Source organism: Lissotriton helveticus, chromosome 2_2 (genome assembly GCF_964261635.1).
Source record: "Lissotriton helveticus chromosome 2_2, aLisHel1.1, whole genome shotgun sequence".
In the NCBI taxonomy this organism is placed as follows: domain Eukaryota; kingdom Metazoa; phylum Chordata; class Amphibia; order Caudata; family Salamandridae; genus Lissotriton; species Lissotriton helveticus.
The window spans coordinates 338,678,567-338,692,581 of NC_136060.1; the positions used below are offsets into that span (position 1 = coordinate 338,678,567).

The following is a 14,015-nucleotide window of genomic DNA, read 5'->3' on the forward strand; positions in this document are numbered from 1 at the left end:
CTTGCATTTCAGTTTTTGCACCAGCTTGTAAGGCGGAAGGTGCAACGCTAGTATGCATTATATTCATGTAACTGAAGTCATTGAGTACTTGCTGCTATTATGATGTTTCAGCTTTGCGTTATGTGGACACATTACCATGTCTCTAAATACACTTGTTGTCATACCTGAAAAGCTGAAGTTGGATTGGTGAAGGTTTCGGATTGGTGGAGGCTGGGCCCTGACTGGGGAAGGGGCAGGAGTAGCATACTTTTGGGTGACTGGCATGTCATAAACTGGTCCATCATACATTCCTCTAGAGACTGCTTGCAATCCATTCACCTGAGAAGTACAGAAATAGAAACAAAAGCTAAATGTGCTTTCTTGTGAGCAGCAACACAGAATATGATTGGCACCCAAGAAAACATAAGCATACATATATCCTTACATGTTTGGCTTTTATTAGTACATTTTACTATAAGGTATTGGTTTAAAACTCCATCATTTCTTTAATAAATTTGTATTGCAATTAGCATTGAATGAATACAACCATACATCAAGTATTATCAGGAATAAAGTCACATTGCCAAATGTTGCAACAGGTATAACGGGTACGTTTAGCATGGAAAAAAGCCAGATACATGAGAACTGGAGAAAGAAAAAGAACCTTTCCTGTGTAGCCAGGGTCTTTCAGCCTCTTCCCAGTCTAACTGAACATTTAATGATATTTCTGTGGACATCCTCTGGCATCATAAAACAGTTTCTCCAGGCACCTACTCATAACTCTGGGCCATTCACTAAGAGAAACAGAACTAAAGTCACAATTGTGTGTAATGTTCCTCTGAAAAAGCACCAGCCTTCAGATAGATTAGGGCGTTATTGTACCTATTGTTTTCCAAGCCATCCATTATATATAATAAAGCTAACTTCGAGGAAGGTGTAACTGGATACCTGAGGAGCTTTGAAATTAATTCAGAGACCTTTTTCCAAAACACTGAAATGTGCAGACCTTCTCACAGTGTATGAAGAAAGATTCCTATTTCCAAGTGACATTTTAAGGCAGGGAGGAAGAGTCTTTGCTCATCTTCCAATTCCTTTCACATGAAAATAGATTCTGTGTAGGTGTCATGGGTTGCCCCAGGTAATTGTATCCACTCCCATCCACCTCTGGTCCTGGACATTACTGGCCTCCCCTTCCAGGAGACTGCAACTCAGAATGTTGTCTAAGCCAGCAGGACAAAAGCCAAGCTGCTCAAGATGGCGGCTGACACATGTGTATTGTCAGACTGTGACCCCCCCCCCTCCCTTCCAGCACTAGCACAGTCAAACCCGTCCCCATGCAGGCACCCCAAAAGCCATGGTTCTAGCAAGTCAAAGGTATTGTAAAATTGACAATTGAAAGATTGAGGGCCTGGTCATGGTTTCCAACCCCTGTTTGCGCAGGGGTCAGAATTATGAGTTTAGTTGTATTCCATGCATCCAATATTTATAGGATGCATTAAATATCTCCCACATAAATTTTAGCAGGTCAAACCTGTCAAAATGTACATGGGGAAAAGCATATGGTATTTACCATATCATGTGGATTTTGGTTCGTTAAAACCAAAATATGCATGTTATTCCCCTGAAACCTATAATAGGTGCTATTTATCGCACATGATAAATATCGTACCTCGTGGTATTGTTATTTATCAGGTGCAATAAATAGCATCTATTCTCATAATCAGGACCTGAGTGTTTACTATAATGCACCTCTTGCTAGAGAATGCATTGTTTCAGTTTCTGTAGAATTTAATCATTCAAGTGAAATCCATGTAAAAGAAACAAAACTTAACACAGTTTAAACTGTTAAACAAAAGAGTGTAATAATAGTCATGTTCTGTTTGTACATAAGAGACTGCAGAACACCCTAGAGAGTCTCCATTTGATGAGCCTAGCTATGTGACTACAAACTAACAACATCTCTTGTGTGCCTTCCTTCATATACCTATCTTGTTTCCCCCTCTTCACTCTGAATATCAAGCATAATCTTGGACGTGTTCCGCACTGTTGATGATGAAAGAGACTGGTGGGTTCCATCTCATTCCTACAGCAACGTATAGAAATACAGGTTAGTGGTGACTTGAGTCTGACAGTAGGTATTTAAGCTGGACTAAGCTCCTTCTAGCCATGTTGGCCACTTCTCTAGGACAAAAGGGAGATCCTCTAGTCTTATTTGCTAAATGTTGCCTGTACTTTTCCCTCACACTGTATGCAAGGCTAATGACTAGGGATTTGTAGATTTTAGAGATTATTTGGCTCCCTTATCTCCAAATGAAAGGCTAGATTGTAGAGGACTAAAAACAGTGATGAAGTAATCCTCCCATGTGGGGAGTCCGGGCATGGCAAAGCTGTAGATACCTAAAGAATTTTGTTCGGCACAGGCCAAAATCACGCAACAATTCTTCAAAAGTCCTGGTCTGAGATTTCACAGATAAATCTAAAGGGGCATTTAACCAGTAAGCCTGCCCTTCAATCAGTGTGAAGAGATGCTCGCTAGAGATCAGTAATGATACTGGTAGCAGCAGGTGTATCGATGGGATAACATCTCTGTACACTTAACCCCTTAGGTGCTCACGACGGCCCTCGGCCGTCACGTGTCACGGTGGGCGTGTGCGCACGATGGACAGGGCTGTCCGAATGCCACCCATGCATTAATTCTCCCATACAGCGGGAGAATTAACACAGCGTGGAAGGGGTTAACACATTGAAAGTGATCCTCCATGACCTAGGATCATGTCTGGTAGACCTGTCATGCATGAACCGGTTTTGGTCACCTTCAATCAAGGAGTTGATCAGGGGCAACAACCATTTCACCAACACTTTGGTAAGGATTTTTGTTTCTATATTATTTCTATAATAATAAAAATAGGTCAATACGAGGAATATTGGTCAGTTGGCTTCCTGGGTTTAAGCGAAACTTCAATGACTGCTTCACTGAGATCTGAAGTGAAGACTTCATCCTCTGCTGCCCATTGCAATATACTACTTAGCTGTGTATTAGCTCAGAAAAAAATTGTGAAGGTGCTTTTGCAGGAATCTCACTGGGACCCAGTTGAAATCTGGGCAATCCCTTTACCCGCCTCCTCTTCTGAAATCTCCTGGCCTAGCCATTATCTATCTTCTAGGGATACATGAGGACAATGTATGATGGCAAGATGGGATTGCAGCTCTCCATGGGCCATGGCCATTCTTCTATTGCATAAAGCGGCACAGAAAGAGACAAATACATTGACTATGTCTCACCTCCCCATCAGCTGCTCCCCATACTCATTAAGCTCACCTGCACATGTCTAAGGGGGTCTCCTTCCAGTCAGACAGTACAGAAGCTTCCCTATTTAAAGGTTTGATTTATGACGTGAATCAAAGATTCATGGCCTCATCTGTGTGGAGTTCATTCAAGGTAAGTGGGCAGCTCCTATGTCTGATAGCTGTGCATAGTTTCCAGATTGCCCATACTGAAGCTCAAGGTCCAACAGGTAGGCTTAGAGGAGTGCTTTAATTTGCTGTTTATCTTTCTTTATCCAGGAAATATGGCCAAAGTCTAGCTATATAGGATCAGGTTAAATGATTCTTGCATGGGAACTTGGAATGCAACTTGGCTTTCATTAGTTCTCAAGTCTGGAGAAAGATTTATGAACATTATAGAACAAAGAATAAGCCTGAGTGGATGAGTAGTGAGATCACCATGCAACTGTTAGACCCAGGGAACTAATACATTGCAACTGGAGAGTCTGGCCTGGCCAGTTTTTGGGACACAAAGAGTTCATGTCCAAAGTCCAGTCCATGACTCTATTAAAGCCACGCCAAATCAAAAGGATGTCAGGGACATGGTGGCTCTAGAAGAATCTGTCCTAACGCAGCCAGGAAGGATCAAATGACTGAAGATGGGCCATAAACATTGAGGAAGTTGATAGAGCAACATACAGTGGACCCAGCCCCATAATACATTTCCCTCTAAACTTCCTGATTCAGTAAAGGTGAGTTTTTCTTTTGAAGAAGAAGAACCCCTCAGATTGTCTTATGAAACTTGTGTGAAGGACATTATCAAAACTATATCTCCCCAGAAAAACATAGTGAGAGTCCAATAATTGTGTTGTTTGCACTCAAGCTCTATCAGGTGTTATGTGCTTTTCACCTTTTTGCACTGTTCTTCTTTTACATTCCAGGATAGAATTCCTTCACTAGGGGTCATCATTTGGGCACGGACTGGTAAATATGTATTGGAGGAGTGGTGCAGGTTGCACTGCAGCCAGTCTGCCACTCTCATAAGGTGGAGGCATGCATTCTTATGAACAATGTACCTATTTCAACTGGAACTAAAAACTGGAAACTCCTAATCAACACCCATACTTGTAACATGAAGCATTGCTCACTCCCTAAGGTGTGGTAAGTCTACACCCAACAAGGGCTTATTACTTAAGCCTTAAATATAAATTACGTTCATTTACTAAAATCTCAATACCTCCACAAAATACATCAATCAAGATAACCCTTTTCATAAGGAGTGTCAATTGGTGCTCAATAGCACCATGGTACAGCTCCTACCCACAAGGAGATTAGCTCATGTTGATGACCGCTAGTAAACAATCGGGGCCAGAATAGGGCTACACATGTAGGACAGACAAGAACCCATCTGCCATATGAGAGTGTGTATTGTATTGGTCTATGGGGCTCTATGCTCATGGAAGATCAATTTATATCAACTGTTTTAGAGAGGGACCTGAGTAACAGCTGTCTCAGTGTGTGCAGGGTGATCTCAGAGCTTGGCCCGGAGGGAAGCCTACTCCATGCACCTCTCCTCTGAGCTCTGGGAGGTGAAGCCATGGGGGCCCTCTGGAGTTAAAGTTTCGGGAATCTCTTAAGTTGCATCTGAGGTCTCCTCACTCCCAGGCATGCACCACTATCTCCCTGGTCTAAAAAAATAAAGATTTAGATGGAAACAGAACTAGGAATATATGTCTTGGAATATGTGTCTTCGTGGTGTGATTCAAATAAGGTTGTTGGCTGATTTCTTGCTATTCATAGAATTGTATCCTGATCTTTGTCTTTGTAGTTCTGGATCATAGCAATTATGGGCATGGTGGGCTACGGGCAGCAGCCTTTTGGCAGGGGCATAGTAGGACAACAAAATCAGGTGACAGTCAGTCTACCAGGATGAGCCCCCTGAGCCATTGCTCCAATAACTTCTCAGGATTGTTTCCCTCATAGCCTTCAGGAAACCCAACAAATGAGATGTTGTGGTGTGTGGCTCTCAGTATCTTGTAAATCTTTCGATAATATTGTTAACCTAGAGCTTGAAGTCTGGATTTGTTTGACCATATCTTTCAGCTCTAAGGCGCATCCCTCAGCTTTCATTACTGTATCAACTATATTCTTAAGGCAGGATTAAGTTGAGGCCCAATTCACAATTTTTGGTTTCCAGTGCCTTACTGGATGTCCAGGTGGCTTGCATTACAGTGTCTGTAAAAGAGAAGGCACCACTTCTCCCTGGGCCTGACCAGTAGGAGGTGGGTTTGGAGTGCCTTCCAAGGCTGATTCCTCCATAATTTCTGTGTTGTAAATTTAACCAATTTAATATGGTCTTGAATCTGCCAGGTCTTGTGTTCCAACTCTTACATTTATTACATTGGATTTCTACAAAAGGCATTCTTTGCTTCTCTGGGAGGAGCATCTCTTTGTTAGCCCTCTTGGATTGGTTAGCCTTTGAGATATTAGGTCAGCATCCATTGATTGAGATTCACTACTATACAGCTCACCATCATTCTCAGTGAGAAATCACCTATGGGGGATAGATTGGATGACATGTTGAGAAACACAGACAGTTTCCTTGGTTTCACCACACCCAAACCAAATTGGTGTCACGTATAGTTTGTGGCAAAGGTGTCTTGAGGATGCAACAGTTGAGGAGAGGGAAGAGGAACCAAAAGCCAGGTGTGAGAATGTCAAGGTGTACACATTGTGCATGACTATGCAGGCATATTCAGGAATTTTAAAAAGCGATGGGTGGAATGCTTGCATTCATTTCAGCCATTGGCAATTACCCTCAATGGGCGGGAAGTGTAATGCCCTTCTCCCAACAGCCCCTATTCCATCGGCCGTTGGAGCAAGCATACTTGTCTCTCTGTACACCACATGGTGCGAGGATGACGGCCCTCTGGACAGATGTGGGTGAGATCAGCTCTTTTGTCTGTCCCTGGATTTTTACCACAGGGTGAAAACTGGACCATGGACAGTATACCGTTCTCATTTGCATAAGTATGCTGTTACCTTTACCATTCTCACATGGCAGGGGTCTTTTTCGACCCATTTAATTGGATGAGCATAAACCAATTCCATTAGCTGGTACATTCTGTTTATTTTCACCAATGTATTTTGATAATTAATATTAACTAAAATTCGCATGTTCCTTTGCACTCATAAGGAGTTTCTTCTCCCAAAAATCTTCTCCAAGGCTTGCTTATTTACCTTATTTCTTGTTAGTATACGCTGGTAAATATATTCCGGGAAAGGTTTGCGAGGTATGAAGCGACCCATTCCCTGGTTCACATGTAGGTTCCCATCTTCAAACACAATTTTTCCTTGGCTGACAACGATCAATGGGGCGCCTCGGCACTCCATCCCTTCAAATATATTATATTCCACAGCCTGTAAACCAATAACGAGAAATTCAGTATCACCAACTTTCAGTGGGAAGAAAGAAGTACATTCTCTGGAGTAAAATAATAGCTATGTAATATGATTTACTACAATTAAACTTAATAAACATTCCTGCCTAAGGCCGCGTTTGACAAATATGCAAAATGCTTTCCACGTAAAGTACTGCATGATCTTTGGATTTTAGCTTTGTGTCTAGAGCTATGCTATTTCCTCATTTTATGTATAGTCCCTTAAAAAACAGAGTAAATCCCAAGAGTAAGTCATAATGGAATAGCCAAAAGTGCTCCTAGCTTACTTCTGGAATTCTAGAGTAAGTCATGAGTACTGCAAGTGTAATTCAATAGGTTCTAAGCTGAAATTGGAGAAATCATAATTGGTAGATTGCTCACAGTCGAAGCTATGTGTAGTGGAGGTTGTCCACACAGTGGGTTGGATGCATTTTCATTACTACCACAATGCTATGTGGTTTGGCTCCAAAGCAGGTTGAGTGCTGGTCTGTGGACACTCCCTACTGCACAGGGCCAAATGACTTATGCAACAAGGGTTGGCCACTCTGGATGCTGGCGCAAGGTCTAGTTACAGATCAACCCCGACTCCGCATGCCCTTAGGCCCTTAGGCCTTAGGCCATGTGCAGCTGAGATTAGCTACACCGTAGGCTGGGTCTGAACCTTAAACCAACTTCCATGCAGCAGAGTTTGGCCACATAATAGGTTGGGTGGAGACCCTGTAGTCAATCCCTGCTACATATGGCCTAAGGACAAACTAGTTACGCGACCCCCAGCGAATACCCCTGATGAAGGACGCTCTGTCCGAAATGCATTGGGTGACGAACTTACCATAAACAAAATGTGAAATATGAAAACCATCTACCATGATGAGATGATCAAGCATATTCATGTGAAAACAACATGGAATAAAAGATTAAGCAATCTTTTGCAGTACTGAACTTTATTAGAAAATATTTGATAAAACGATACTCGTTTCTAATAGGTTGTGCTCAGGGAGTTGGCACTTATCCTAAGTGCCGCGGACAATACTTGGATTACAACACCTTCTGTCAGGGGGTGATACCTCTGAAGCACACCACAGCTTATTCACTTTGATTTAAAAGCGGTAGTGCGCAATCCGAACCCTTTCCTAAGGACAAGCACAACATAGCCTAGCAACACTGGAAGATGGGTTCAGGGCTTGGATACAGGTTCATAACAGACGACAAGTCCTGCAGCCACTGCTGGTGAGAACACGCAAACACAATACATAGGTAGTTGGCCACACAGTGGCTAGGTATGGTGGCTGGCATTCAGATAGGCACTGCGACCAAACCCCACAGAACAGGGGGTGGCCTCTTAAAAGTTTGGGTGCAAGGCCTGGCTACGGATGGCCTTTGGAATGCACACCCACAGATCTGGGAATACTGAATAATAAAACGATGGGTTTGGAATGTAGTATATCATCAAAACACTCACGTTTGCAGAAGAAAAAGCCTTTGTTATTGTTTATGTTGCCCATAAGACATTAACTTAGTTTATGAAATGTGCAAGATTCTCCCAAAAACACACTTAAAGTGAAGTTCACCTAAAACCTAAAAATCCTTTGACCCAGGCCAGTTATAGTTAACTTCACCTCACAATAACTCATGCTCCTGCTGTGCCCTTTTTTCTTTTTTATGATAGATTACATCCAACGTCCATGTTTTGATATTTTTTCAGTTTTAATTCACTATGCAGCAACCCCCTACTGTGCATAGCCTTTGGCTGTATTCAGCAGGGGTTGGCTGCAGGTCCTGGCCTGCAATTAGTCACATGTCTAAAGCACAGTCCAATCATTCCTCACTGTGCACAGCATAGTGGGTCTGGGCACTCTTTTCCTAGCAAGGAACCATCCAACCTAGATTACGTACCCATGAAACATGTCAATATTTTGTGCGAATGCAGTTTGTATTTACAGGTTTCATAACAAAATTGAAAGGCAGTGCAAGTTAAGTCGTCCACACTGTCATTTTGGCTGCAATTTGATCATGCCTTTAAAATAGTGCATGGATCTTAAGTTGTCATGAGTGAAGTTTGAGTTTTTTCTACGAAACCACGAATACCAGAATTAAATGAAAAACAGGCCTCTTTTCTTGGCACAGAACTATGCAAGCTCTCAATACGTACCTAGTCACTGACCAAGAGGGACATCTTTCTCTGTTTCACAGACAATCTATTGAGTGAGAACATACCATTATAACAATGCACCCTTTCAGCATTTTTTGGAAAATATATACTAATCAGAATAAGACTATGGGTCTTATTATGATTTTGGCGGTCTTGCAGCGGGCCAGGAGCCTAATGCAAGACCGCCAAACCCATAGTCACTCCTCGCCAGATTAAGACTTACATCCTGGTCTGGCGGACGGAGCTTTGGCTGTCCCACAGCAGTGCCTTTCTAGGGCTCATATCTGACTATTAGAAAAACACCACAATGGGAGCACCAAAGCACATTCCAGTCCGGAAAATAATGCACCATGTTGTACATTTCTTTCTGTGCTGGAACTGTGATGCGGACATAAAGGGGGACACATCATGTGCACCCCTCGTGCACAGAGGCAACAAGGGGCCCTGTAGGTCACTGCCACCATTTTTATGGTGGGCTCACCACAATGAAAAGGAGGGCTGTGAGGAAACTCAAAATATGCTTGGCAGTGCTGGCTGGCACACCGCCAGCATATTCTTCCCAGGAAAAGACAGCCAGCCCAGCAGGATCCTTGATCATGGCGGTGCCTGCAGTCTCGTGGCGGTCCAGACACCGCAGTTGTAATACTGCTGGGTGGTCCCACAGTGAGGCGGTTATCAGACCGCCACCTCAACTACATAGCATTTGATACCACACTTCTAGACACTGTAAATGACCAGTGATAATATTATTCAGTTTAATTATACTTATTGTATGAACTTTGTGCAACAATAAAGAAAACAAAGATGTAATAAATCTTCTCAGCTTCTACCAGTGTGGAAAATTCAGGACACTTAAATAGGCCCCTGTCCTGATGGAGTTAAGCCTACTTAGAAGGATGAGAGCCTGATGTTCCTTTACTTTGAACCAAAGGAAAGCAGAGGTAGTAATCACTTTAATGAAAGACAAGGACTAGATTGGCTTGTGACTCCTTCGAGTAGCAACTTTCAAGCCACAACACTCTAATTGACTAGTGGAATTTGGAGAGGGTTGAAGACTACTACGTCCCACCAACTTTAAGGCAGATTAAATAACTCTATGGTTTTATGATTAAATATCACTAACAAAAATATTGGCGACAAAAATATCACCAAACTATAGAGGACACAACCATTGACTTTATATACTTTGTATGTAAAGTAAAAAATATTTACAACTAAAGTATAGAAGACCACATTATTGTCAAACAATAAGCAAATATATTGGATTTCAACTAGTAAACACTATATTAACTTTAACAATATTAATACATTAAAAATATATATATAATATAAAAAAGGCGAAATTGTATAACTTACAAACAAAAAATTAAAATTATTTAAAATGATTAAAAAATTAACATATTAAAATTATAATTGAAATATAAAAATACCAACAAATAAATAAAATAGAAAATACCATTACCATAGTACTACACAAATAATACATTCTCATTTATCGACAGTAGGGAAAGTGTTGGACCTTGGATGGGCCAGATTTACTATCCCACTCCAACATGAACAACAGTAAGAAAAGCGCTAGACATCGGAGCTAGATTTACTATTGCCACTCCAACTTAAGCCACAGTAGGTAAAGAGTTGGACTTTGGAGAGGTCATATTTTCTATTCCTACTTCAACCTAGGCAACACTGGGGAGACTGTAGTACTTTGAACTTACTATTCCCAGTCCAACATAACCCCAGTAGGGAAAGTGTTGGACTTGGATGGATCAGAACCACTATTCCAACTTCAGCATAACCAACAGTAGGGAAAATGTTAGACTAGAGAAAGGTCAGATTCACTTTTCCCTAATCTAAATTAATGAAAAATAAATTTAAATATATTTCCATTGCTCGACAAACCCAACAACCAGAACAGAATTGACTCCAAACACTAACAAATAATGTAAAAAATCAACATACTTAGAATTAAAATGATAACAATTTAAAACACCAACACTAATAAAACTCAACTAAATAATTAAAGAACAGTATTATAAATTACTATAGTTAAAAAATATAAATGACTTAAAAAACAATATTCTTACCCTCTATGCTCTGTCCCATGATATTTGTGACATCACAATATTTTGACATGATATTTGTGTCTCACAATATTTCTGAAAATATATGTTTGTGGAATACCAACTCCAATTTAATTTTTCAAGATAGTCCTCCTATACTTGTAAACATGCTGTCGAACTGCACCTCATGACACCTTAACAACCTTAACTATAAGAATTCATTATGTAGCAGCCATAGCCCTTAAGAGGGGCATATTTAGAAGCCACAGAAACTTCACTTTTAAAGACGTTCCTGTGCCGAGAGGGGCTTTGCCTTATTTACAAGGAGGCGTTAAGCCACTAAACCCCTTCCGTGCGTTTGTCGGTCAACGGCCATTGCGAGTACTACCTTCGTAATGCTGCGCACGTCTGTTGGCTGACGCGGCCCCGCCCACTGCGCTAAACTGCCGCAACGCAGCGGAATTGCCGCCCTGGTCAAGCGGTTAACGTGGCATAACGCCGTCTTGTAAACAAGGCACCCTTTCACGCTATACTGAGCATGGAAGGGGTGGGCAATCGGTGTTGTGGTGTGCAGTCCGCCGCAACATCCATTGATTTTGCCGCTGCCCCATATTTACAAGTGTGGCGTAAATATGGGGCAACGCCGAAATTAAGACCAGGGAAAACCTGGTCTTAACATGGTGTAATGAGGAGAGGTGTTGGGACAAAGGTTCTTAGCAAAAGGCATGAAGCTCAGCCAGAGGGTCAAAAAATGCAAAATAATACAAAATAAAATTAATAATTAGGAAGATACACTCCCACAACTCAATACCACTGATCTGTGCCACAGACCCACGTGCATTGCCTCTTTACATAAATGATCACCTCTTGCTGAAAAGGCAAGATTGATAAAAGTACTGCAGCAACAACAACAAAGGATGGATTAGAAGGCCTTGCCAGGATTCAAACTTGTGGCCTGCAGATCACATCAGATGTTAACAGCATTGCCTAATCTCACTGAGTCATCTTGGCAGCTGAAATGAGTCACTGTTATTATTATTTTGTCACTATTGCCATCAATAGTGGTCTTCACAGGCAGATTTGTATTGTGTGAGACAAGAGGAAGCCGAGTAGATGGAACATTCACCATTGCGTTTCAAAGAAGGTCCTCCAATTGACAAGGTGATCTATAGCCGAGAAGAATGATGAGGGTGAGACTCAGAAAGAGGACATGGCAGAAAGGTTAGTGTAGTGGCATACAAGACACGGACAGTGATAGGTAACTAGTGACACAGATAAAGAGGGCATTGCAGAGAAGGAGGTTATGGCAGGCATTAGAGTGAAAAAGAGATAGCAACAGGTAGATGGAAAGAGTGAAGGAAAGAGAGAGACAGGGATAACTACTGAGAGGAGGAGGCTAAAAGCAAAAAATGTGAGAGGATGCATTGCCTACTATTCATTAAGAGCATGATGTGCTCGCCATCAATGCAATTTAGTTTTGGTGGGGCCGTATTTTGTCATGGGGAGGTGGTTTCAAATCCTAATTCTGTTCTTCAGCCAGCTCTGGTACTTTCTTTGATTGCATATGCACCTCTAAAATGAGATTCCTGTATGCAGGTCAGCTCATGCGTATTTAGATTGCCAATGTCTCACAAATCAGAATCTCGTATTAATTGAGGATAATACAAATAGCGTATTTAGGATTCTGCTGTTGCTTAGCTGCATGTTTGCTTTAGCAGGAGTAGCCCCTCTGCAATGACGGAGGAGCGTCTGTCCATTGGCTAAGAGCCATCGGGTGAAACAATTACAATGATATTCTATCATCGTGCTTAGGGAGGGGCGGGCCTGGCCCATGGGAGGGGGAAGGAGAGAAGGATTGGTTTGTCCACTTCTAAGTGCGCATGTGTGTTTGGCAGGCCGTCTCAGGCTTGGAGAAACAGCACAAACTCCTGTTTTGAGTGGAGTGTAAAGCAGCCCATTTAGGTCAATCCCCGCGCTGCCCTCGTAGCATGAAAGCAGCACTGGGATTGCACAGGATGTCTGTGATGTGATCAATCAATCAATCAATCAATCACAACACTTGTATAGCGCGCTACTCACCCGGGAGGGTCTCAAGGCGCTTGGGGGAAGGGGTTCGCTAGTGCTCGAACAGCCAGGTCTTGAGTTGCCTCCTGAAGGCGACGTGGTCCTGGGTCAGTCGAAGGTGGACGGGGAGGGAGTTCCATGTCTTGGCCGCCAGGTAGGAGAAGGATCTGCCTCCGGCGGTGGCTCTTCGGTTGCGTGGTACGGCGGTGAGGGCGAGGCTAGCAGACCGTAGCTGGCGGGTGGGCGTGTAGAAGGTCAGGCGCTCGTTGAGGTGCTTAGGGCCCAGGTCGTGGAGAGACTTGTGTGCGTGGGTGAGGAGCCTGAACGTGATCCTCTTGTTGACGGGGAGCCAGTGTAGGTCCCTCAGGTGGCCGGAGATGTGGCTGCGTCGGGGGATGTCCAGGATGAGTCGGGCGGAGGCGTTCTGGATGCGTTGGAGTCTTTTCTGTAGCTTGGCTGTGGTTCCAGCGTAGAGGGTGTTTCCGTAGTCCAGTCGGCTGGTGACGAGGGCCTAGGTGACCGTCTTCCTGGTTTTGGTCGGGATCCAACGGAAGATCTTGCGGAGCATGCGGAGGGTGTGAAAGCATGAAGAGGAGACGGCGTTGACTTGTCTGGTCATCGAGAGGGAGGAGTCCAGGATGAAGCCCAGGTTGCGTGCGTGGTCTGTAGGTTTGGGGGCGGTACCCAGGGCTGGGGGCCACCAGGAGTCGTCCCAGGCGGAGGGTGATGGTCCCAGGATGAGGACTTCCGTCTTGTCTGAGTTCAGTTTCAGGCGGCTGTTCTTCATCCACTCGGCGACGTCTTTCATCCCTTCGTGGAGGCTGGTTCTGGCGGCTTCGGGGTCTCTGGTGAGGGAGAGGATCAGCTGGGTGTCGTCGGCGTAGGAGATGATGTTGAGGTTGTGTTGGCGTGCGATGGTGGCGAGAGGTCTCATGTAGACGTTGAAGAGGGTGGGGCTGAGTGATGATCCTTGCGGGACGCCGCAGATGACTTCGGTGGCCTCGGATCGAAACGGGGGGAGGCGGACTCTCCGTGTTCTTCCGGCGAGGAGCGATATGA

At 43.4% G+C, this 14,015-nt stretch overlaps 1 protein-coding gene across 2 annotated transcripts in view; it reads right to left on the reverse strand.

The window, feature by feature from the left end:
• CRMP1 (collapsin response mediator protein 1) overlaps positions 1 to 14,015 on the reverse strand; it is a 211,069-nt gene that overhangs the window by 14,199 nt on the left and 182,855 nt on the right. For both annotated transcript variants that reach the window (XM_078678488.1, XM_078678489.1), the window contains exons 12-13: positions 6,484 to 6,663; positions 165 to 318 (exon numbers count right to left, since the gene is read on the reverse strand). In XM_078678488.1, the coding sequence (XP_078534614.1) occupies positions 165 to 318; positions 6,484 to 6,663 (334 nt within the window). The remainder of the gene's footprint in view (positions 1 to 164; positions 319 to 6,483; positions 6,664 to 14,015) is intronic.